This window comes from Sorex araneus, chromosome 1 (assembly GCF_027595985.1).
Source record: "Sorex araneus isolate mSorAra2 chromosome 1, mSorAra2.pri, whole genome shotgun sequence".
Classification (NCBI taxonomy): Eukaryota; Metazoa; Chordata; class Mammalia; order Eulipotyphla; family Soricidae; genus Sorex; species Sorex araneus.
In genome coordinates, this window is record NC_073302.1 from 220,265,239 (window position 1) to 220,289,442 (window position 24,204).

Consider the following 24,204-nt stretch of genomic DNA (forward strand, 5'->3'; position numbering starts at 1 on the left):
CAGTCCCGAATCCCGGAGCCGTGTTAGTTGCTGCTCAGTGTCGCCAGGGTTCCATTTGGAGAAGGTGTGCTGGCGGCACCTCCTCCCTCCGGCCCCCCGGTGTTGCTGGCCCCGACTCGGGTCCGGAGCATTTTCCCGGCCGCGTTGCTCACCAGAATGCCTGGCCGCTTCTCTTAAACTATCATTTTTAAGGGTCGAGAGATAGAGGGTGTGGGTAGTACAGTGGGTAGGGTAGTGCCCGGGTTTAACCCCTGACTTTCTATGTGGCTCCCCCAAGCACCACCAGGAGTAATTCCTGAGTGCAGGACCAACCCTCAAGCATCACAGGGTGCAGCACAAAACCAAAGAAAATACAACAAGAGTAGGCAGTCTATCACTGGATACAGCAGAGAAGGAAGGCGAGAAGGAGTCTGAGGAGTCGGACTGCGACGTGGGACTCAGCTTGCTCGGTTGGTCACTGCCCCCGTACAGCCCTTCTCTGGAACTGGTGCGTGTCCTGTGCCTGTCCAGGCGTGGCTCTGGGGTCAGTGCGGAGACCCCTGGGATCGGCACACAGGAGGCCCGGTGGGGGCTACTCAGGGGGGGGTCTGGCGGCGGCGCTGATGGGTGCAAACCTGCCCCGGGACCCCGGGGTCCCTGACCGGGGCCTTCCTTGCGGCCACTGGTCAGTCTGTCCACGCGGGGCGAGCGGTCAGTCTGTCCACGCGGGGGCGTACTGACATGACCCAAGGTTCCGAGGCTCGTCGTCACCTAGAAACCTGAGTCCAGACACGCTGGGACTGCACGGGCCACGCGGACAGTGCGTCAGCCGCACCTCCCGGCTCGCCCCGCCCACTTCCACGAGTCCCGCGGGGCGGGGCTCCGGGCCCAGGGCGCAGGCGCAGACGCCGCGCACGCGCAGTCCGCCGGGTGGCCGGGCCGGGGCGGGGTCGCGGGGCCATGGCCGAGGGCGGCACGGAGGTGGCGGCGCTGGCGACCCCGGGCCCGGCCCCGGCGCCGAGCAATGGGGCCAGCAGCGGCGCCGCGCAGAGCAGCAACCCGCTGTCGCGGAAGCTGCAGAAGATCCTGGAGACGCGGCTGGACAACGACAAGGTAGCCCGCGCCGGGGTTCCCTCTCGGGGCCCCGCCGTCCCCTCGGGCGACCGCGGGGCGTGTCGCCCCCTAGAGCCCCCCGCGCCCCCGGCCGGGTCTGAGCGCGCGGGGTCACGCGCGGGGAGAGAGTCGTGTGAGGGGGACACGCGCGGGCAGGGGAGGGGCCGGACGGCGCGGCAGCGGCGCTGCCCCCGACGGAGAGAGTTTGCCGAGGGCGGACCGGCGCGGTGGGCGCGGGCCCCGGGACACGCCCGCGGGACACTCCGGGGACGGCTCTGCTGGCGGCCCCGCGCCCCCTCCGGATTCCAGGGGCCGCGCCGCCAGCGCCTCTCCGTGCCCCCCGCGGTGCTGCCCTCTCCCGTGTCCCAGGCTGGTCACGTCAGTGGCGCATACCCGGGAAACAACACGCAGACTGAGAGTGTAGACAGGTTGCCGGTGACTGGAAACCCGCAAGAATCTATGGGAACATGATCAACTTTCTTTCTAAAAAATTTTTTAAAAAAAATTTTATTGAATCACCGTGAAGTAGTTACAAGCTTTCATGTTTGGGTTACAGTCTCACAATGATCAAACACCCATCCCTCCACCAGTGCACATTCCCCACCACCAATATCCCGGGTATACCCCCCCCTTCCCACCCTCCCCCTGCCTCCGTGGCAGATAATATTCCCCATACTCTGTCTGCTTTGGCGCATTATGGCTTGCAGTAGAGACGCCGAAAGGTGGGAGCATGATGAACTTTCAGTGCCTGTACTGCAGACCTTAATGCCCAGAAAGGGGAAGGGGGAGGGAGAAAGGCTGGGGACAGAAGGGAAATATACAGGGGTGAAGGACGGGTGTTGGAACTTTGTATGTCTGAAACTCAACCTTGAACAACTTTGAAATTATCTTACAATGATTCAATTAAAAAAAATTGTGTATAAGGGCTGGAGTGATACTGCAGCGGGTAGGGTGTTTGCCTTGCACATCACTGACCCAGGTTCAATTCCTCCATCCTTCTCGGAGAGCCCGGCAAGCTACCGAGAGTATCCCATCCTCTCGGCAGAGTCTGGCAAGCTACCCGTGGCATAATCGATATGCCAAAAACAGTAACAACAAGTCTCACAATGGAGACATTACTGGGTCCCCCTTGAGCAAATTGATGAGCAATGGGATGACAGTGATACAGTGAATTTGTATATAAAAGTAACGTCATTTTATGATTAAGAAAGATAGGTTTGGGGGTGGAGCGATAGCACAGCGGGTAGGGTGTTTGTGTTGCACACACTGACCCAGGTTCAATTCCCAGCATCTCGTATGGTCTCCTGAACACTGCCAGGGGTAATTCCTGAGCGCAGAGCCAGAAATAACCCTGTGCATGTGCATCGCCAGGTGTGACCCAAAAAGAAAAGAAAAAGAAATCTAGGTTTGAGAGGTTTGAGGGCCATCATTTGTAAGCTGGAGCCACCAAATAGATGTGTCTTGGTTGGGATAATCCTCTGACTTCTCTGAGGTTCATATAAAATTCACGTTCTTCCTGTTGGGTGTTCAGTGAGAACCCAACATTTATGTTTCTAATACAAACTTGTCTTCATAGTTTAGTCCCCCAGTGGGTGCCCAGGAAACCAGGACGACCCTCCCTGTGATTCAGAAACCCCCAGGGACACATCTTATGGTACTTGGGGACCTTTGTGATGCCAGAGATAAAACCAGAGTCCACTGCATGCAAGTCATGTGCTTCCCCCCTCCCCTACAAGCGTTGTGAGGTGCTCAGGGCGTACTCCTAGCCCTGCTCAGGGTGGTGCTGGGGGGGTACCTTAGGCAGTTCCAAGGATGGAGCCCAGTTTTGCCTCGCCTTACCCTCTGTACTGTCTCAGGTCTCTAGTCCTGTGCCTCAACGCCACCGTCTTTCTGGCCTAGGTAGTAGAGTGTTCAGTGTATCTACTGTTGAACATTATCTAATTCAGCTATTCTGGTAAATTAACATCTCTTGAGGTGTAATTACCATGAGAAATACAAGGTATTAGTTTAAGTCATAAAATAAGAAACTCATGGATTTACACATTTTGTACCTGTGTCCTGTGTTATTTTGTGATTTAGCGTGTACTGACTACTTTGATCCCAGACCTCAAGATATTTCAGAGCTCTCATCAAAAGGAAACAGCATTATTTAATGGGACTTTATTTTTTGGGGGGGCTACAATAAATATTTGGAGGTGCAAGGCTATTTTTTATAAATAACTTTTATTGAACCACTGTGAGACAGACCCTTAGAAAGCTGTTCATGATTGTATTTCAGTCATACAGTATTCCAACTCCCTCCACCAGTGTATACTTCCCAGCAACAGTGTCCCCAGGTTCCCTCCCATCACCCCCCCCCCGCCCCCTGCCTGCCTCTATGGCAGGTGCTTTTCTTCTCTCTCTCTCCCCCACTCTCTCTCTCCCCTTTTGGCGTTGTGGTTTGCAATATTAATACTGGAAAGTTATCAAGAATATCCCTTTACTTTTAATCCTCAGATCGTGTTTAGCATGGTCATTCCCAGCTACTATTATCATAGCGCTTTCTTCTCTATCTTACTTACCCTCAGCCCCTGACCCCCCAAACTTGTGGTTAGTTCCAGCCATTGACCTATCCTCCTAATCCCTGTTTTACCTAGCCATAGATATTATTCTTCTACTATATATATATATATATATATAATATACCACAGATGAATGCAGTCATTCTATATCTGTCCCTCTCCTTCTGACTAATTTACTCAGCATGATACTCACTCATTTATAGGCAGTTTTCATGACTTCATTTTTCCTAACAGCTGCGTAGTATTCCACTGTGTAACTGTGCCATAGTTTCATAGTGCTGTAATGAATATAGGAGTGGAGAGATTGTTTCTGCTGTATATTTTTGAGCCCCCAGGGTATATTCCTAGAAGTGGTATTGCTGGGTCAAATGGGAGCTCAATTTTTAGAAACATCCATATTGTTTTCCAGAAAGGCGTGGGGCAGTTGGCATCCCCACCAACACCAACATCCTCACATCCATGCCAACACCGGTTGCTTTTGTTCTTTTGGATGTATGCCAGTCTCTGGTGTGAGGTGATATCTTGTTGTTGTTTTGATCTGCATCTCCCTGATGATTAGTGATGAGCAATTTTTCATGTGCCTTTTGGCTGTTCAAATTCTTCTTTGAGAAAGTTTCTGTTCATTTCAGCACCCCATTTTCTTATGGGATTGGATGTTTTATCTTGTAGAGTTCAACCAGTGTGCAAGGCTATTTTTTTGCTGTCAATATGGAACTGATTATAAACAGCCTTACTATGTATGTCAGCCCAACCAATCAGTATTTCAAAGTAACATGAAAATTAAGCAAGCCTGTTAGAATATTTGCTAATTCGGGTGTAGGAATTTATAGTTGTAGCATTGAGGCTTCTTTTGGCCACCGCAGGCTTTGCCCCTCTGTCCTCTCAGGTACCTCTTCTCCCTAGAGAACTCTCACTTGCTTGACCTTAGATAGCCCCGAGTTGTGTGGATTCGAAGCTTCCCGATTCTGCTCCTGACATCCTTACGGAACCCCGTGTTTACCAACATGGCAGCTCCAGCCGGATACCTGACTGATGCCAGGGAAACTTCATGGGCTAGAATGCCAGTCTGCTCTCCCTGCTGCTGCTGGCCTGGGAGGAAAGAACATCGCCACTTACCAAGCAGGCAGGACGCATAGGAGTATTTTCTGAACCCTGTCACTTTGGCGAGTGTGGTCACACATCCAACCCACTTACAGATTCTGCAGGTCCTGCCTGGAAAAAATACAGTTAGCAGTTACTTCTTGTCATCTCCTGTGCTTCCACCATGGCCTAGATTTCTCTCAGTTCTTGTTTGGATTTAGTTCTTTCTGCCTGTTCCCTTTCTTACTTCCCAACAAGTTGTAATACGTTTTTAACATTTATTTTATATTTATTTATTTTGGTTTGGGAGAGGCATACCTAGCAGTGCTTAGAGCTTACTACTGACTCTGCACTCAGGGGTCACTCTTGGCAGGCCTTGGGGGGCCATGTGGGGGCCCATGAGGATTGAACTGCTCAGCATGTGCCAGCCAAGTGCCCTACCACCATACTATTGCTCCAGCCCAGAATACATTATAAAATGTGAAGCATGTTGTTACTTCTTTGTTTCCTTAAAACCTCTAGTAGTTTCACATAGCTCCAGTCACTCTGCCCCTCTGCTGCTGTAGGAGTTGTTGTTCTCTTTGTCTTCTGCCTGTGAAAGGCTTGCCTATGGTTGTTAATTTCCTGTCACTCAGGCTTGAATTCAAAAGATGCCACCAAGAAGCCTTCCTGTCTGAGTTCTGCTCCCAGCGAGACATTCCCTCACCCGAAAGTTGCCCAGGGTATACTCTTCTTTCATGTGTATCTTCCCAGAGAGAGTTTATCCACTCATAAGTTAAAAATACATTTAGTCTTTTTTAAAGCAGTGTTATCATATCATAATGGTTCCACACTGTTCTGCGAACTATATCTCAAGCTCATAAAGAATTTTCAGGTTTGTTTTAAAAAATATGTCATCATTTCTTTAATGAGTTACCTTAGATGTTAAGATTATTTCCTATTTCAAACTAATCTTCAGTGAGTAACCAAGTGTATGTGCACAATATACAGGTAAAACTATCTGTGTTAGGCTTTGAAAATAAATTTATTCCTCAGTAATGTGAAGGTCATCTAATTTTTTTTGTTTTATGTAACCAAAGCAACTGTCACTGTCATCCCATGTTCATCAATTTACTCGAGCGGGCACCAGTAATGTCTCTATTACACTCAGCTCTGAGATTTTGGCAGCCTCTTCTTACTCTTCTTTCCCAATGGTTGGAGGCTCTTTCAGGGTCAGGGGAATGAGACCTATTGTTACTTTTTTTTGGCATATCGAATATGCCATGGGTAGCTTGCCAGGCTCTGCCGTGTGGGCAGGATACTCTAGGTAGCTTGCTGGGCTCTCCGAGAGGTATGTATATAACTGCTACTCTATTTTGGATATGAATATGCCACGGGGAGCTTGCCAGGCTCTCCCAAGTGGGCAATAGACTCTTGGTAGCTTGTCAGGTTCTCCAAGAGGGAGAAATAGGCTATTAGATGTCTTATATTATAGCTATTACATAATAGCTATTAGATGGCTATTAGATCTCTATTAGAAGAGAGCTATTAGCTCTCTTCCGGGAGCTTGGTTTTATAGTCTCTGGATGTTGGCCGTTGATGGGATTACACAGGCCGGGGGCAGTCTCTGGGTGTGATTGCCTAGCTACTGGAAAATGGGGGATCTGGATGGAAGATTCCCAGTCCTGATCTGAGCAGCCTTGGAGCCTGAGTCCCACAAAGCTGGGTTCCTCTGCCGGTTCCTTCATGTGTGAGGCTTGTTTGAACATGTGGAGAGGGGCCTTGAGCATGGCTGTGGCTAGGTTCCGGAGGTCTTCAACCCAAAGCAAATTGTTTGAAAATGAAAACTTGATTTGCAGTTAAAAGAGTGCTTGAATATTATTACCAGTTTTCTTCTTTTGTCACCTATACAGGAGATGTTGGAAGCTCTCAAGGCACTGTCAGTATTTTTCACTGAAAACAATTTGCGGACTCGAAGAAATTTACGTGGAGATATTGAACGGAGAAGTTTGGCAATTAATGAGGAGTTCGTAAACATTTTCAAGGAAGTAAAGGAAGTATGTAAACTCTTTTAACATTTAATTTGAACTTAGTGTATGTCCAGCTCTGTACTAGTAAGTTTTTATGTATTAGGCTGATATCTTTGCTATTCATGTGCCTTGCTTACATAGGAAATGTACAACAGAAGCAAATCGATCTTTCTTTGGATTAGCATACGTTCTTTTTTCCTCTTTTCTTTTTCGGTTATTGGCCCACACCAGGCAGTGTCAGAGATTACTCTTGGGTCTGTGCTCGGGCATCAGTGTTGGTGGTGTTTGGGGGACTGTGTGCAGTACTGAAGGACAGACTTATGTTGGTCGTGTGAAAGTAAGCACCTCAACATTCGTACTAGCTCTCTTAACCCTTTTGTGATATTATTTTTTGTAGTGGGGGGTAGGGTGGGAGGCAGACCCAGTGAAATTCAGGGATCACTCCTGGCAGATCCAGGAGTATGGGATGCTGGGAATCAGACCTGGGCTGTGCTAGGCAAGCACCCTAACCACTGTGCTACCTCTCCGACCCCATTGTGATTTCATAAAGCTCCTGCTATATAAGCACATCAATAATTTTTGTTCCTTAAACATGCATAGATCATAATCTAACCAGTTACTATGACGTTGACATGATTCTTGCCAGTGACAGTGCCAAACTTCTCTTCAGCCATGAATAACCGTTTCTTCATGCATAGTGTTCCTGACTTGGTGATTGTTTGGAGTCAGGTGACAAGTACATGACAGACCACCACAACCTTTGGACATATTTTGAAAATTCTCCATATTCAAATATTTTTAGATGTTTATCTTATTCCGGGGCTGGACGATAGCACAGCGGGTAGGGCGTTTGCCTTGCACATGGCCGAAATGGGTTCGATTCCTCTGCCCCTCTCGGAGAGCCTGGCAAGCTACCGAGAGTATCCTGCCCCTGCGGCAGAGCCTGGCAAGCTACCCATGACGTATTCTATATGCCAAAAACAGTAACAACAAGTCTCACGATGGAGACGTTACTGGTACCCGCTCGAGCAAATCAATGAGCCATGGGATAACAGTGATACAGTGATACCAGTAATTCTTTAATTGGAGAAAAAAAAGATTGTTTTTTTTTTAAAGCATCCTTTAACCTTTTACACCTTTGGACCAGTCTGTGGACTGATAGTTTTAATGGTTGTGGTAGCTCAGTGGTTTTCTGCCTTTTTGCACCTGGGATGGGCACCGGTTCATCTCTGACAGTTGAGTACCACTGCCCTGTTTCTGGGACTAGCCTCTTCAAGAAATATAAAGGCCCAGAATTATAACCTAGAAGATCTCTGAATTTTAGTAATATATATCACAATATATGATTTCTGCTTTAAAAGTCAGATCTACTGAGCATACTGTGATAGCTGAAGCAAATATTCGGTGTATTATTCTTTTTTTTCCCTCCCCATTTCTGGGCCATACCTGGCGATGCTCAAGGGTGACTCCTGGCTCTGAAGTAAGGGATCCCTCCTGGAAGGCCTGAGGGACCGTCCCAAATGCGGGGAATGGAACGCACAGCAAGAGCCCTGCCTGCTGTATTACCTCTCCAGCACCTTGTTGACTTACTCTTGGCCTGGACACGGATAATGTGGTACTCCCTAGGTTGAGCAGTGAGGTGTGAGGGAAAGATGGGATTAGTTTATAGGTTAGCTATTGCTGATACCGATATTTTGGAAGTAAGCTTCCTTTACTTTGCACTGCAAAGCAGCTTAGAGTTTAATAGTCTGATTACACCTATGACAAAACAGAGAGGGCATTTGAAACTATCTTGTACTGGGATTTTATAATTCAGAGTATTTCATTTTTTTGTTATTGGGCAGGGCGATGCCTGCCAGTGCTTGGGGGTCTGGTATGCATGGGGATCAATGTCCATTGTGGCCACACCTAAGATGCTGGGGAGTGATGCTCAATCTCACAAATGTGGGCTCTGGGCTTTATCCACTTAAGCCACATTATAGCTCCTCAGTATTTCATAAAGTTAAAGGATTCTGTAGTTTCTGTTTTAATTAAAAACTATAAATTATTATAGAAAAGTTAGATAATAAGACCATAGGTAGGACAAATACTTATGATCCTATTACTCATAAATATGGTCAATATTTTATTCTACCATCTTCTCTATGATTTACACACACACACACACACACACACACACACACGTGCATGTGTGTTTATTTTTCCTTTCTATAAAATGGGAAGGTATTGCGACCAAGCTCTCAGGCCCATAGCCAGAACAACACTGGGAGTGACCTTGTGCTCCTAATGTAAAAAATGAGATAGTATTTTATGTATTGTTTTATAATTAATTTTTACTTTATATACTTTTCACACCAACAAATGTACTTAAACACACATGTATATTATACAAACACATGTGTATACAAGCAGATGCACAAACATACATTCCCATTGTTAGTTTTTGCAGATTTCCATTGTGTTGGCACTGTTTTATATTTTTCATTGATTCTACACCTCTTCTGTTGATCATTCCCTCACACACTTGTTGCATAGGCATCTGATGAATTCCTTAGGGTAAATTCTTAGTATTAGAATTCCTGAACAAATTAATGTTTTTTTTTTTTTTTTTGGAGGGGGTACCTCTCAGGCAGTGCTCAGGGACCTGGGGTCATGCTGGCTGTGCGTGACCATGTGTCCCTCAGTGCTCAGGGCCTTAGGGCTGCAGCCTTACGTGTTGGTGGGCAACTTGTGCTCCAGAGCTAGAGTGCCACAAGTTGTGTTTCCTAGTCACAGTGCTCTCTCCTTAACCCAAAGGTAATGTTTATTTTGGAGGGGAGCATGCGTGGCTCAGTGCTGTGGGGTCACCCCTGGCAGTGTCTGTGCCAGGAGGCCATGTGATACAGCATCCAACCCAGAACATCACACCTCTGGGACTAGGGTTGCCCCGAAGCCATATTCTGAGTCCCAGACAGTAATAGTTTTCTTTAAATGTTTTTGTTATTGTCGTGGTATTTTGGTTGAGGGCCACGCCTGGCAGTGCGCAGTGGCAGCTCCCAGTTCTGTGCTGTTTGGGTTACTCTCTGGTGCTCGGGACCATATCTGGTGCCGTGATCGGATCAGGCTGGAATATGTCCAAATGCCTTAACCCCTGTACTATTTCTCTGGTCCCCAACATTAATATTTTAATGCATTTTTAAAATTTTCATGCCTTCTAAAATGATTACTAGTTTCTTTACAGCTTTTTAAATACGAGGTATTCTTTCTTAATCATTTCCAGTTTTAAATATGGCAGCTTGAGGCTGGAGAGGTAGTGAGGGGCTAGGGTACATGCTTGCATGTGGCTGACTCTGGTTTGATCCCTGGCACTGTAAATGGTCCCCAAGCGTCACTGGGTACAGTCCTGGAGGCCCCAGGGTGCTCCCTAGCACTCCCGGGTCCGAGCAGCATTGTGACCCTTGGGCCTTGTATTGAGCTACCAGCACTGCAAAGAGGGACCCCCCCAAGCCCACGAAGCACCACTGCAAGCCTCCCCTCAGCTGTGTGAATAAATGTGGTGTCTTTGATCTGCTTTGGCAGAGAATCGAATCATAGAACAGAAATCAGCACTTGGTTAAGAGAAGCAAAACTTCTTTAACAAAAAGTAGGATGCTGATTGTTGCTTTTCTCCTTTTCAGGAACTGGAAAGCATAAGTGAAGACGTTCAGGCAATGAGCAGCTGCTGCCAAGATATGACAAGTCGCCTACAGGTTCTGTGTCTGGCAGGTTTAAGCTTAGTTCTTGGTCTAGAGTCAACTTTCGGGCGTTGCTATATAAGTGTGTAAGATGTGTGGAAATGTAATATATTGTATCCTACAGGAAGTTCAAATATAAATATTATGCTCATTATTTTTTTTACTCAACATATCCTTGTATTTCTTTGGGTAATTGTTAACTAATATTGTTCTATTAACTTCAGAAGTTTTTAGATTTTGATTTAGTGAGTACAGACCTAACCGTAGAACTTAGATAAGTCCTTTGAGTCTTATGTATGTCCAGCAGAAGTAAATTTCTTTGTGAAAAAGCACAAGCTGTGTCTACACCAAAGAGATGCCTAGCAAAGACTCATCTTGATTATGATTTTAATTTGGGGTCTGTTTGTTAAAGTTTACAGGCTCTATTGACTATTAACATTCAAAACCTCTAGTTTGATTGCACAAGTAGCGTTTTGTGTAGTTATCTTCGATTAGTTATTTTTGGAAGCGAATTGTGGGAACAATTCACCTAGGAATCAGTCATGTTTAGGTCTATTTTCTTTCATATTCTTTTTCCAAATATATAGAACTAAGATTCTCCTGGAATTATTGATAGTTGCAGTGACTCTGGTGAATTATTGATCCTATTAATACACTGCAAACTACTTGCATGATTTCTCTCTAGAAATAGCCAGTTTCTATTTTCTGTAAAATTTTAACTTATGTAGCCTTGTCTAAATTTTTATGTTCTTAATAGTATGTCACACACTATTGAAATATGTAGTCTCTAGATTTTTTGTTAATTTTACAGTATTCAACCATGTAGCCTTTAATAATTATTGCCACTTCGCATTATTTTGCACGTATTACTTTTGTTTCATAGTGATTGATTTTCACTCTTTAACTTTTTCTTTTCTACCATGATGCAATGCCTTTTCTCAAACTTTATAAAATTTTCTATTTTATACTCATGTATTTTTTATAGTATTTTATATTTTTGTGTTAGATTTGATTCTCCTTTTCTTGTTTTAATAGTAGTTCCTCTTTTTTCTGGTTTTTATCCTTTCATTTCTGCTTTTTGCCACACCTATATTTATGTGTAAAAAGGTTAAAGGTTTTATTCTTTTTATTTTATTTTTTAGTATTCTTGGGCCACACCCACTGCTGCTCTGGGCTTAATCCTGCCTCTATGCTCGGAGTTCATTCCTGGCAGACTTGGGTACCATTTGGGGTGCTGAGCATCAAATCTGGGTTGGCTGCGTGCAAGGCAAGCACTCTAGTCACTATCCTGTCTCTCTGGCCCCCAAAAGTTTTTATTCTTGCTGTTCTTTTCAAGACTGTTTATAAGGATATCTTTTTAAATTTAAAAAAAAATTTTATTTTTAAAAATTTATTCTTTTATTGAATCACCATGTGGAAAGTTACAAAGCTTTCAGGTTTAAGTTATAAGGATTTTTTATAAGCATTTTAAATCCCAATATGTCATCATCTGTTTTGTCATCTGCTTTTCATGACACTGTCCTCTGTAACTCTCATTCCTCATTTCTGCTGTTTTCCATCCAGGATCTTGTACCATGAATGTGGTGCTGCTTTGACCCGGTGGTGCTGGGGATCAAACCAGGGTTTGCTGTATGCAAGGCATGCACTTTAGCCCCTGCTCCATCATCCCAGCCCCAGGAGCATTATTTTAACAAATATTAAAGTGTAAATGCCTTTTTATATTGAAAAAGTACTATATATGTTTTCAAAATGATTCAAGGGAGAGTAAAGGTAAAAGTGGATTTTTAAAGTGAAATGACAGCAGGAAAGATAAGCCTCTAATGAAGTTACTGTCTAAAAAGCTGCCACGGGAGCTGTCACGTTCAGTCCCTTCCTTAGAAGGTAGTGGTTGGTCTCAGTGATTAGAAATACCTGCTTTGCTCTGAGTGGTAGTACACAGGTAGAGCACTTGCCTGACAGGGTTCTATCCTGGCACCCATCAGCTCCTCTGAGCCTGCCAGGAATGACCCCTGAGTGCAGAGAAAGGAGTAAGCTCTGAGCACCACTGGGTGTAGGCAAAAACTAAAAGCAAAACAAAAAAAACAAAATCTACTATTTTTAGGATGGGAACATAATTCAAGGGTTACATTTGGCATTTGCCTTGCACAAATTTCAGTCCCTGGCACCTCCTATGGCTCTCTAGGCATTACCAAGAATGGCCTCCAAAAAAACAGAATTTATGTGTTTGTGTGTGTGCACACATGCATATACTGTTTTCATGTACTAGTGATGTAGAAGGAAAACAATTTTATAAAACTTTTTTAGTCAGTGGGGTTACTAATTTGCTGATGTATAATAAAATTGAAATGTACTTATATTAAACCTGTTTATTGTTTAGGCTGCAAAGGAGCAGACTCAGGATTTAATAGTAAAAACAACTAAACTTCAAGCTCTAGGGTAAGTTTTTCTTTCCTTTCTTTTTTATTTTTAAAATTTTTTATTTATTGAATCACTGTGATGTACAGTTACCAAGTTTTCATGATTGAGTTTCCGTCATACAGTGATTGAACATCCATCATTTTACCCATGTACATTTTCCACCATTAGTGTCCCCAGTATCCCTCCTGCCACCCCCACTCCACCCCCTGCCTCAAGGGCAGAAACTTTCTTTCTTGGTAACTTTTTGTTTTTATAGCTACTTCATTAATTTGAACAAGAAGCACAAAAAATGTTAACTCCAAATCAGTGTTAAGATTAAATAATAAAACTATGATTCGGAACTAAAACAACATATAAGGACCTGAAATTTTGTGCAAGAGTAAAATAAACTTATAACAATACTTTAGTTATAGTAAATTTGATATTGGAGTTGAGAGACTGTTCCTTCTTTGAAGGTAATGTTATTTGCTACCAAGTTAAAAAATGAATTTTTGGGGGGCTAGAGTTATATTACAATGGATAGGGCATTTGCCTTGTATGTGCTATGATCTCTGGCACCACATATGGTCTCTGAATCCCACCAGTAGTGATCCCTGAGCACAGAGCCAGGAGTAAGCCCTGAATACTACATAGCGCTGGCCAAAACTCATTTTTTAAAGAAAGGATTGCTTTTAGTTTATTTTCTTTTATTTTTGGCTTTGGAACCACTGCTGGCTATAGTTAGGGCTTACTCCTGGCTCTGCTCTGTTGAATTTTGGCAGTCTCGGGACCATGTGTGGTACTGAGATTGGACCCAAGTTGGACGTGTGGAAAGTAGGTGCCTCATTCACTCTATACCTCCAGCCCCGGGAATGCTTTTAAAAACATAGATGTCTTCATACTTTTAGTAACGCTATGATTTTAACTGAAGAATTCTCCCTAATCTCCTTGCTATCGACTCTAAAATTCTTCCAATTATAGCTTGCAAGTAGTTATGTTATAACATCTGTTGACCAAACGAACGTGTGGGTTAAGGCTGAGAAGACTGTGGACTTGTGTAATATATGGAGTGTTAAGCTGAAACTCAGTCACTGAGTTTCTTATGTTCCGGATTAGTAATGAGAGGGAAAAAGCATGCCACTGTGATGCACTGAGCCGATCAATTATTCAGTGTCTTCTTCAAAGTTATTAGTTGGAAATTTAAATTAGATGATATGATCCTAAAAGATCTTTTTATATTGATACTATAGCTTAGTTTTGTTCTCTAACTGGAGAAACAGTTATTTCCACCCCCCCCCCCTTCCCTTGCCACCCCTGTTGATGTTAATTAGTTTGGTTGATCTCTAGGTAGGTTTCTAGTATTTTTTAAGGACATACTGTTTCTGATCCCCCCCTTTAAAAAAAAAAAACATTTAAAGACTTAATAGGAAGTAATTGAAAAAAATTATGATTGACACAGAGTACAGAGAATCCGTGTAAGGAAGATATCCTTAACTGAACCAAGCTTTTGAGGGATATCTACAAGAAGTTGATGAGAACAAGAGTCCCCCAAATGGCATAGAGTTGAAAAACAGGAAACAGCATGTATTTAAGAGATACATGGTCAGTCTCTTCATATATTTAATGATCTGTCACATTTTTATAAGGCTAGATTTATTCTTCCTTGCTGCTGAAACTGGAACTTCCAAAGGAGAACTTTAGCAGTGGAAAATTCTGGCTCACTATACGCCAGATTTCTTCACAGCAACTTGAACTCTAAACTCTAAATGGTATTTTCTATTGCTGGAAATACTTACTTTGATGTTAGGTGTTATTTGGGACCATTTGATTTTATTCCATTTTTATTTTTACCTCATAGTACTACTATTCCTCTTGTATTTTCTACCTTGTTGTAGAGAACATAGCAAAAACCTGGGATCTTGATAAGATGGAAAGTTCTGACCTTTATCTTTAGAGATTCTGATTATAATGCCCAACAGCTATTTTCTGTTTAGATTATTTTTACTGCCACACATCAACTCCAGACTGTGCATGTGTGCCTCTGAGCCACATCTGCAGAACTTGTGTTTTCTGATTCTTACAGTAGCTTGATTTGAATTCTCTACAGAAACTGAGGTCTTACCCTGCACATGGACTAGAGATCATAATTTGAAAAACATTGCCCAAATATTATTTTTGTCTTTTATCTTTTTAAGAGATGTTCTGTTCTAATCCCATCATAATTCTCATTCCCTAACTTTTTTTTTGCTTTGTGGATCACACCCAGTGATGTTTAGGGGTTACTCTTGGTTCTGCACTCAGGAATTACTCCTGGCAGTGCTCAGGGGACCATTTGAGATGCCAGAGATCGAACCCAGCCAGCTGCGTGTAAGGTGTATACCCTGCCCGCTCTGCTATTGTTCCAACTCCCTCAATCCCCAGCTTCTGAGCTTTGAAAAAAATTTAATCTTTAAGACAAAATTTTTTATTTTGAGGGGCTGGAGTGATAGCACAGCGGGTAGGGTGTTTGCCTTGCATGCTGCTGACCCGGGTTCGATTCCCAGCATCCCATATGGTCCCCTGAGCACCACCAGGAGTAATTCCTGAGTGCAGAGCCAGGAGTAACCCCTGTGCATTGCCCGGTGTGACCCAAAAAGCAAAATAATAATAATAATAATAAAAAGAAATTAAAATTAAAAATCTTTTATTTTGAAATGGTTGCAGACTCACATGCAGTTGTAAAAAATATAAGTGATCCCTTGTATCCATTACCCAATTTTCTCTAATAGTAACTTTTTTGTTTTGAAGTAAACAGATTTTATTTGGAGGTTTTTTGGAGGGAAGGAGGAAGAGAAAGTGAGAGAGTGAGTAAGAGAGACAGTGTAACATGCTCAAGAGAGAACTTGGGCTTCTCCGAGGGCAGAGAGAGCCCCTACACACATCCCAACATTAGACAGCCAAGCATGAAAGTACACATCTCAAGAGGGGAGATGCAGGCGACACATATGCTCAGGCACCACATGTGCTTGGCCACGCCGGCACAAGCAGCACACAGGGTTGGGTAGCATTTGTGCCTCTAATATATATATATATATATATATATATATATATATATATATATATATATCACATATAAACTGTGTGGTATATTATCACGACCAGACTAATGTCACTGATTCAATGCACTAAACTTACTCATATCTTCCCATTGTCATTGTACTCCTGGATGCATACCTTTACAAGTGTCACCATGTATAGATTCTTTTTTTTTTCCTTTTAATATCGACTTTTATAATAGACAAAATATTCTAAGATTTGACATTTTGCTGCTTTTATTTATTTATTTTTTTTTGAAAATTTTTTTATTGAATCACCAAGTGGAGGGTTACAAAGTTCTCAGGATTATGTCAGTTATACAATACTCAAACACCCTTCCCTTCACCAGTGCCCATCTTCCATCACCACCCCCCCAGTATATCTGCCGCCCCCTCCCACCTCCCCAGTCCCCACCCTTGTACGTGATAAGTTTCACTTCGTTTATGCTTATCTCGATTACATTCCATGTTTCAACACACAACTCACTACCATTGCTGGGGTTTCCCCCCAAAAAGAAAGACAGTCCTATTGCCAAGGAGGCATTTGATAGTTCTCCATTGCTAAGAATATAGAGATATTAAGTCCCGCTGTTTGTTACATGACTTTTCTTTTTCCCCCTTGCCCCGCACCACCGAGTTCACGCCTGTTTAGTAATCGCCACGCTGTCTGACAAGGGAAAAAAAAACGAAGAGGATGGTTATTTCCCGTCATCAGCCGGCGTGGGGCTCTGGCTTAGTTGATAGTCTAGTAGAGTGTCTGCAAGCAGTTTCTGGAACCAAAGGTCTTGCGCTGATATCGGCTCCGGCTCGAGATACCACCAGCGTCCCGCTGGTCCATGTACATAATTTTTCCCCTTATATCCCATTCCCACGCCACCAGGTCTATTTGCTTAATGGACATCACACTATGTTTGACACCACGCCGCGTTTCTTCCCGAGAAAGAAGGATATTTCTTCTCAGCCGGCTTGGGGATATAACTTAGTTCAGTCTAGAGAGATGGCTACCACTTTGATTGCCTTCAATATTTCAACAAAATACTTACTATTCTTGTTAGGATCTCCCACAAAAGTCCGACCCATTAAGAAGGAACCATTACATATTGCTGATACTAAGATGACATTAGGTTGGTTTTGGGTTTCTGTCTAAAGTCCAGGGAAAATTCTGTCTGAAATTCTATCACTACAATCTTTTACCCTTTTATGGTGCTCATAAGATGGGAAAACCTAGAGAAATACCGGGCCCCCGGCACGGGTGGAAGTGGGAAAGCTCCCTTGTCCTCCTCCGTCATACTGGGGCTGCGGGCGCGGAGAATTGGGAAAGCCCATGTGGCTGCACTCTCTTTAAGTGTCCGATATGGGCGGAGACCGGTACTTCCCCGCCCTCGATCTCCCGCCAGCCGCGCCTTGCATTTGGGTGCGTCTCTCCATTTTGTGCTCAGAGAAGTGGGGTGGAGTCTGTGCTGTGCTCAGGAGAAGTTGAAGGAGAGAGAGAGATTAAAAAAAAGAGAAGCGCCGGGCCCCCGCACGGGGGCCCCGGCGGAAACGTTCAAGTCACATACTGCAGGTTGCTGGCGGGCTGCTGGTGTCCAAAGCAGCTTCCTCCTCTTCCTCAGTCATTCTGGGGCTGCGGGCGCGGAGAAGTGGGACCATGTATAGATTCTTGTGTGTACCTACTAGAGTCAAGGTGCAGAGCAGTTCATCACTGCAAACATCCCCTTACTGGTGGAGAGACTACAGTGGAAAGAAGGCAGTTGCTGAATTTCCATATTTAGAAATCAGCACATGCCTGACAAAGGTAGAATGTTTTTTAGTATCATGAGTGCTCCTTGAAGGAAAGGTTTTCTGGTAAGTAAAATTTCAGTTAGAGAACTAAGACAATTTTGTTTTTGTTAAGTAATGTTAGCTCACCACACATACACACACACACACACACACACACACAGAATTCAGTTGGAATTTGAAAATGAGGTATGGCAGATCAGCAGTACTGTCTACAAAGCTCACTTTAAAATGTTTTTGGTTAAATCAAGTCTGTCTATTGTCCTCTGTATTGTAGTGTGTGATCAGCGTTGCAGTCTCTTATAATTATTGGTTTCATGTCTTTTTACAGAACTGTGAATTTGAAAGCAAAAAGTCTCTTTTTATTGTATCTCCAGTGCATTACACATCATAGATTCAATACATAATTTTTGAGTGAGTGCATGTGAAATATATCTATGCTAATGTTGAAACAGTAAAATAAAAACAAAAAGTATTATATTTGAACTTGTGACATAGATATGTATATACATGGAATATACATATGGAACTCTGGTTTATATCAACAGGAAGCAGAGAATATTGTGCTCCTCATTTGTATGTTCTTAAAGCCAATTAAACAAGCTTGTTTATGTATTTTACTTTAGAAAGCTCTGAAAATGTTTGACCTGGCATGCATTTGAGAAGTAAAAATATGTGCCATTCTAGTATGTCAAGAGCTATAGATCTGTTCTGCCAAGTGAACATTTGTGTGAGTGTAATTTAGGACAATTACATAGCAGATTATGCCACAGGCACCCGGGAGATGGCAGAGTTTTCTTTCTGTTTTTAAATATTATCTCTTCTTTTTTATCGGAAAAGTTGGAAATTAGCAATTAGCTTTAAAATGGAACTTCAGTGGGCTATTTTGATAACATGATACTCTTTCAGACAAATGTATAAATAATAGAGATTTCTTTTTCGGCTGGTTTAGCAGGCAGTCAAGCATCTTGACAGCTGGTGGACAGTAGGTAGAGCTTGATGTGGAACCGTCTTCACAGAGCTGCAGTTCAGCGTTTCCCCTCACCTTTCATTGGCAGGAGATGGATTTCATTGCTGACCCAAAGAGACTTAATACACAGGAATCTGTTAAACCCTTTTCAAAATACTAAAATCACTATTCTTCACTATTCATGATATATTTTATTGTCTCTAGCCTAAGTATATTAACTCTGTTCTCTGGATTCAGAGAAAATATATACTGATGACTATTTGTTTTTGCGGTACGGTCTGTTACAGTTGAAAGGATCATATTTTTATTTTTTAATTTTTTTAATATTTTATTTTTTATAATAAATTTATTTATTTTTAATTAATGAATCACCATGAGGGTACAGTTACGGATTTATACACATTTGTGCTTATGCTTCCCTCATACAAAGTTCGGGAACCCATCCCTTCACCAGTGCCCATTCTCCACCACCAGTAAACCCAGCATCCCTCCCACCCTCCCCAATCCCATCTCCCCCCACCCCGCCCTGTCACTGTGGCAGGGCATTCCCTTCTGTTCTCTCCCTCTAATTAGCTGTTGTGGTTTGCAATAAAGGTGTTGAGAGGCCTCTGTGCTCAGTCTCTAGCCCTCATTCAGCCCGCAACTCCCTTCTGCATGGCCTTCGACTACATTATAGTTGGTGATCCCTTCTCTGAGTTGCCCTTTCCCCAGAATGTGAGGCCAGCCTCCAAGCCATGGAGTCAACCTCCTGGTACTTGTTTCTACAATTCTTGGGTGTTAGTCTCCCACTCTGTTATTCTATATGCCATAGATGAGTGTAATCTTTCTATGTCTGTCTCTCTCTTTCTGACTCATTTTACTTAGCATGAAACTTTTCATGCCGATCCACTTAAATAAAAAATTCATGACCTCCATTTTTCTAACAGCTGCATAGTATTCCATTGTATAGATGTACCAAAGTTTCCTCAACCAGTCATCCGTTCTAGGGCATTTGGGTTTTTTCCAGATTCTGGCTATTGTAAACAGTGCTGCGATGAACATACATGTGCAGATGCCATTTCGATTATACTTTTTTGCCTCTTTGGGATATATTCCCAGCAGTGGTATTGCTGGGTCAAATGGGAGCTCAATTTCTAATTTTTTGAGAATCGTCCATATTGTTTTCCAGAAGGGCTGAACCAGTCGGCATTCCCACCAGCAGTGTAGAAGGGTCCCTTTCTCCCCACATGAAAGGATCATATTTTTATTTATTTTTTTTTGCTTTTTTTTTTTTGGGTCACACCCAGCGATGCTCAGGGGTTACTCCTGGCTTTGCACTCAGGAACTACTCCTGGCGGTGCTTGGGGGACCATATGGGATGCCGGGGATCGAACCCAGGTCGGCCACGTGCAAGGCAAACGCCCTACCCGCTGTGCTATCGCTCCGGCCCAGGATCATATTTTTAAACGCAAATGTGTGTGTGTGTGTGTGTGTGTTTGAAAGAGAGAGAGAAAGAGGAAGAGAGGAGAGAGAGAATGAGAGTGACAGTGACAGAGAGAGAAAGAGAGAGGAGAGAGAGTGAGTGAGTGACAGAGAGAGTGGAGAAAGTGAGAGAGAGAGAGAATTCTAATCGAAAACTCTTAAGAAAACACTTATGGAAGTCTTTTGGTAGTATTTCTTAGCCTCCCTCAGTTGCAAATGTCAAATTTGTAAAAAGGAATTTTTATGTTTGCCACAGGGTTGTGCAGATTTAATGACTTACACAGGTGCTGTGCCACCACCTGTCACACGTCAAGGAGTGTTAACTCATGGGCACTCAGTTCTTTATTTGTCAGAAAAACCCACAAAAAACAAACAAGCAAAAACCCCAGCAGTGTAGCATGTCTTGTTTCTCCACTGGTTTTGGTGGCTCGGAAATTTGGACCGTAGTTGGTGTATGATGGCTATACTTCCTGCAGCTAGCTTACTTACTTTCTCATCTTTTCTGTTTGTTTGTTTCTCTGTTTGGGGGTCACATCCAGCAGTGGCCAGGGCTTATACTGTTGCTGCACTCAGGGATCACCCCTGGAAGATTTGGGGACCATATAAGGTGCTGGGGTTTGGATCTATGTTGGCCCCGTGCAAGGCAAGTGTCCTGCCTCTGTACTGTCTCCTTAGAGCCTATAAAGCATCATTCACATAACTTAGTATTAGGCCATTCAACTTTACCTCATTTTTATCTGCAGCAGTTCCCAGGCACTGATCTGGAAGTGGTCTCTGAGTACTGCGAATGTGGTACAGACTCCTTCCAGAAAAAAAATATATATATGACGAAACTTGAAAAACAAGATCAGTAAAGGGGCTGGAATGACAGCTTGGATCCCGGTATCCCATTATGGTCCCCTAAGCACTAGCAGGGGTGATCCCTGAGCACAGAGCTAGGAGTTAGCCTTGAGCTTTGTTGAGTGCAGCCCCAAAGAAAACAAAAAATACGATTAATTAAAAAAGATAAACTATTGTAAAATATCAGAATTTATTGTAACTACTTTGAAAATTGTTACTTTGAGATATAAAATCCTTATTTTAGTAGGGCTAATTGTTAAATCTGATTTTTGGACTAAATAATTTGTAGGGACAGAGCTGATCGTTCTTCTAGATTTATTTTTAGATATAGTTAACCACTATTTGGAATAAATTTTAATAATTTAAAGGTTTGATTAAGACAGGTGACTAGATTTGGTTAAAATAAAATGAAAATATAAAGAGATTAATTGCCCTTTGTGTTGAAATAATTAACTGAGGAAAAGATTTTAGTTGAAATGGTTAACTTGTATAGTCTTAAGAAATTTTTTAAATTACTTTAAAATCTATGTGGTAACAATTCCTTAAGCCTTATATGTATAAAGCAAAACTCATATAGACATCATTTAAATATCAGTAAAATGGTGAAGAACACTTCATTAGCCTGTATAAATCCAAAGAGATGATTAAACGTTGTAATCTGAGTTCCACAGAACTTTACTGCCCCCTGGAGGACTTCTCTTTTCTACCTTTCTGTTTTATTTAGTAGGAGCATTTGACTATAAATTTAAAATCACTGCCTATGAGTACAAGCCATAAAAGATGGCAGATACATTCCTGGTCTATAAAAACATCATTAATGCTTACATTGGTCACTCTCGCTTGACTGCCTTTAGATTGTCAAACATTACTCCACACTCAGTAACACTGTAAAAGACATAATTTGACTTTTTAGGTCAACGCTAGGGTCTAGATGTCAGGGTCATGGAATTCTGCCCAGAGCCCCATTCCTTAGAGGTACCGTGTGTTGACCCTGGAAAGGTGCATGCCAGACCGAGTGACTTTCTCCTCACCAGCTAGTTTGGATCGGTTGCATTCATGTCATTTAAAAGATTTATTACTCCATTATGCGGCAAAAGTGAAGCGACTTCGTAGTTGGGATAGGAATGGATGTTTGGTTATATTGTATATTCGGGAATAATGTGAAAAGTAGGTGAGCTAACCCTGTCCCCCACCATGAGGCCAGAAACCCATGAAACCCATTTAACTCTCCAGAAACCTAACTACTGATAGCCATATATTAACCAGACGCCTTACCAATGATACTACAGTTGATTAGCACATTTTTTTTTGGTTGGGGGAGGGTGTTATATGTATTATGTAGTGTGCCCTTATAATAGTTTACTTTTTTTAATTTTAATTTTAATTTTTTTGCTTTTTGGGTCACACCCAGTGATGCACTCCTGGCTCATGCACTTAGGAATTACTCCTGGTGGTGCTTCAGGGGACCCTATGGGATGCTGGGAACTGAACCCGGGTTGGCCATGTGCAAGGCAAATACCCTCCCTGCTGTGCTATCGCTCCAGTCCCAGTAGTCTAATATTTTTGTACTGGGGATCAGTGAACAATGGGACGACAGTGCTGCAGCACTGCGGGGGGTATGTCATAGCAAATTGGCAGAAGTGCAAGGTTTCTGAAGGTGTAGTGACTGGAAATGAACTAAAAGTCAAATGCACAATAACTCTCACAGACAGTACTTATCTGTGTTGAGTTTTTTGGGGGTGAAAAGCAGTAGTGAGTGGTAGAGTTTAAAAGCCCCGGTCTAGGGGAAGACCAGGTGCAGCGGGTGGGGCGTTTGCCCTGCCTGCACCTGGCCGGGGTTTGATCTCCGGCCTCCCAGAGGCTCCCTGAGCACCGCCAGGAGTAACCGTGAACATCGCTGTGTGTGGCCCCCAAACAAAAGCAAAGATAAACAAAACCAAAAAGGCCTGGTCTAGAGAAAAAAAAATCATAAAATCATAAAAGAAACTACATTTATCCTACTTTGTCCACTAGAAAATCTGCGTCAGTGACACCACATTTAGGCTCAGCTCACACCGTTCAGGAATCACATGTACTTATTACAGAATCCTTCAAAGGGTTTTGGGGGACTGAAAAATAGTTCATTGAAAATAGGCATATTTCATTTTCATAAAATCAGATTGTATTGCAAAGTGACCTGTTTAAGTACGTGTAGGTGACTGAGCATTTGTAATACAGAAGCCATTTATGAAGTATCTGCTTCACAAATGAAGATATTTGCATGATGATTTCTTTTATTGTGCCCAGCTGTCTGAGATAGAACTGTATGAACTAACTTTACACATACAGTTCTGATGATCTTGGAGTATTGTTTTGTTTGGGGCCACACCTGGCAATGCGCAGGGTTTGATCCTGACTTTGTGCTGACGATTACATTAGGGGACTCCGGGGATCCGTGGTGTGGTACGGATAGAACCTGGGCTAGCTGCATGCAAGACAAGCGCTCCACCTGCTGTACTCATTCTCCAGATTGGTCTTGCAATATTTCAGCTAGAAATAAGCTTTCAGAAGTGTTGATGGTATTTTACAATTTTGTTTTAAAATGTTCGTGTGTCAGATATAAATGTTGAGAATTTTTTACACTTTTGTTTTAAAATGTTAGTTTGCCAGATATGATTTATTGTAAAACTCTGTAAATACATAGCATGCTTGATTTTTGTTGCCATTTTTTAATTTTATAGTCAAAAATTAGAAATCCGAGCACAGGTTGCGGATGCTTTCCTGTCCAAGTTCCAGCTCACGTCTGAGGAAATGAGTCTTCTCCGAGGAACCAGAGAAGGACCTATTACTGAGGTAGGTTGCTTTGTTAAAGTCGTTTAAAGTAGAAGTTACCGACCAATTGCTTTAAAAGATATTATTTTCACATCTAAAAAATAATCTGGACTGTAGGGCTGAAGCGATAATACAGTGGGGAAGGCACTTGCCTGGCCCACAGTCAGCCCGGGTTCAATTCCCAGCATTCTCTATGTCCCTTGAGCACTGCCAGGAGTGATTCCTGAATGCAGCCAGAAGTAAGCCCTGAACACAGCTAGGTGTGGCCAAAACTTGAAGAAAAAATAATAATTTGAACAAGAGAGATAGCTCAGTGGGGCTGTGTGCATTCTTCGCCTGGTGGACCGTCAACGACACTCCGAGGGCTGCTGAGAGCAACCCCCCCTCCCACCGGAGCCTAGAGTAGCCTCTGAACAC

At 42.9% G+C, this 24,204-nt stretch overlaps 1 protein-coding gene across 1 annotated transcript in view; it reads left to right on the plus strand.

Moving 5' to 3' along the window:
* The first annotated feature begins 896 nt into the window (after positions 1 to 896).
* COG6 (component of oligomeric golgi complex 6) overlaps positions 897 to 24,204 on the plus strand; it is a 72,015-nt gene continuing 48,707 nt past the window's right edge. The window contains exons 1-5 of the mRNA XM_004619549.2: positions 897 to 1,092; positions 6,626 to 6,769; positions 10,399 to 10,470; positions 12,833 to 12,891; positions 23,697 to 23,808. Coding sequence (XP_004619606.1) covers positions 940 to 1,092; positions 6,626 to 6,769; positions 10,399 to 10,470; positions 12,833 to 12,891; positions 23,697 to 23,808 — 540 coding nt within the window. The 5' untranslated portion in view covers positions 897 to 939. The remainder of the gene's footprint in view (positions 1,093 to 6,625; positions 6,770 to 10,398; positions 10,471 to 12,832; positions 12,892 to 23,696; positions 23,809 to 24,204) is intronic.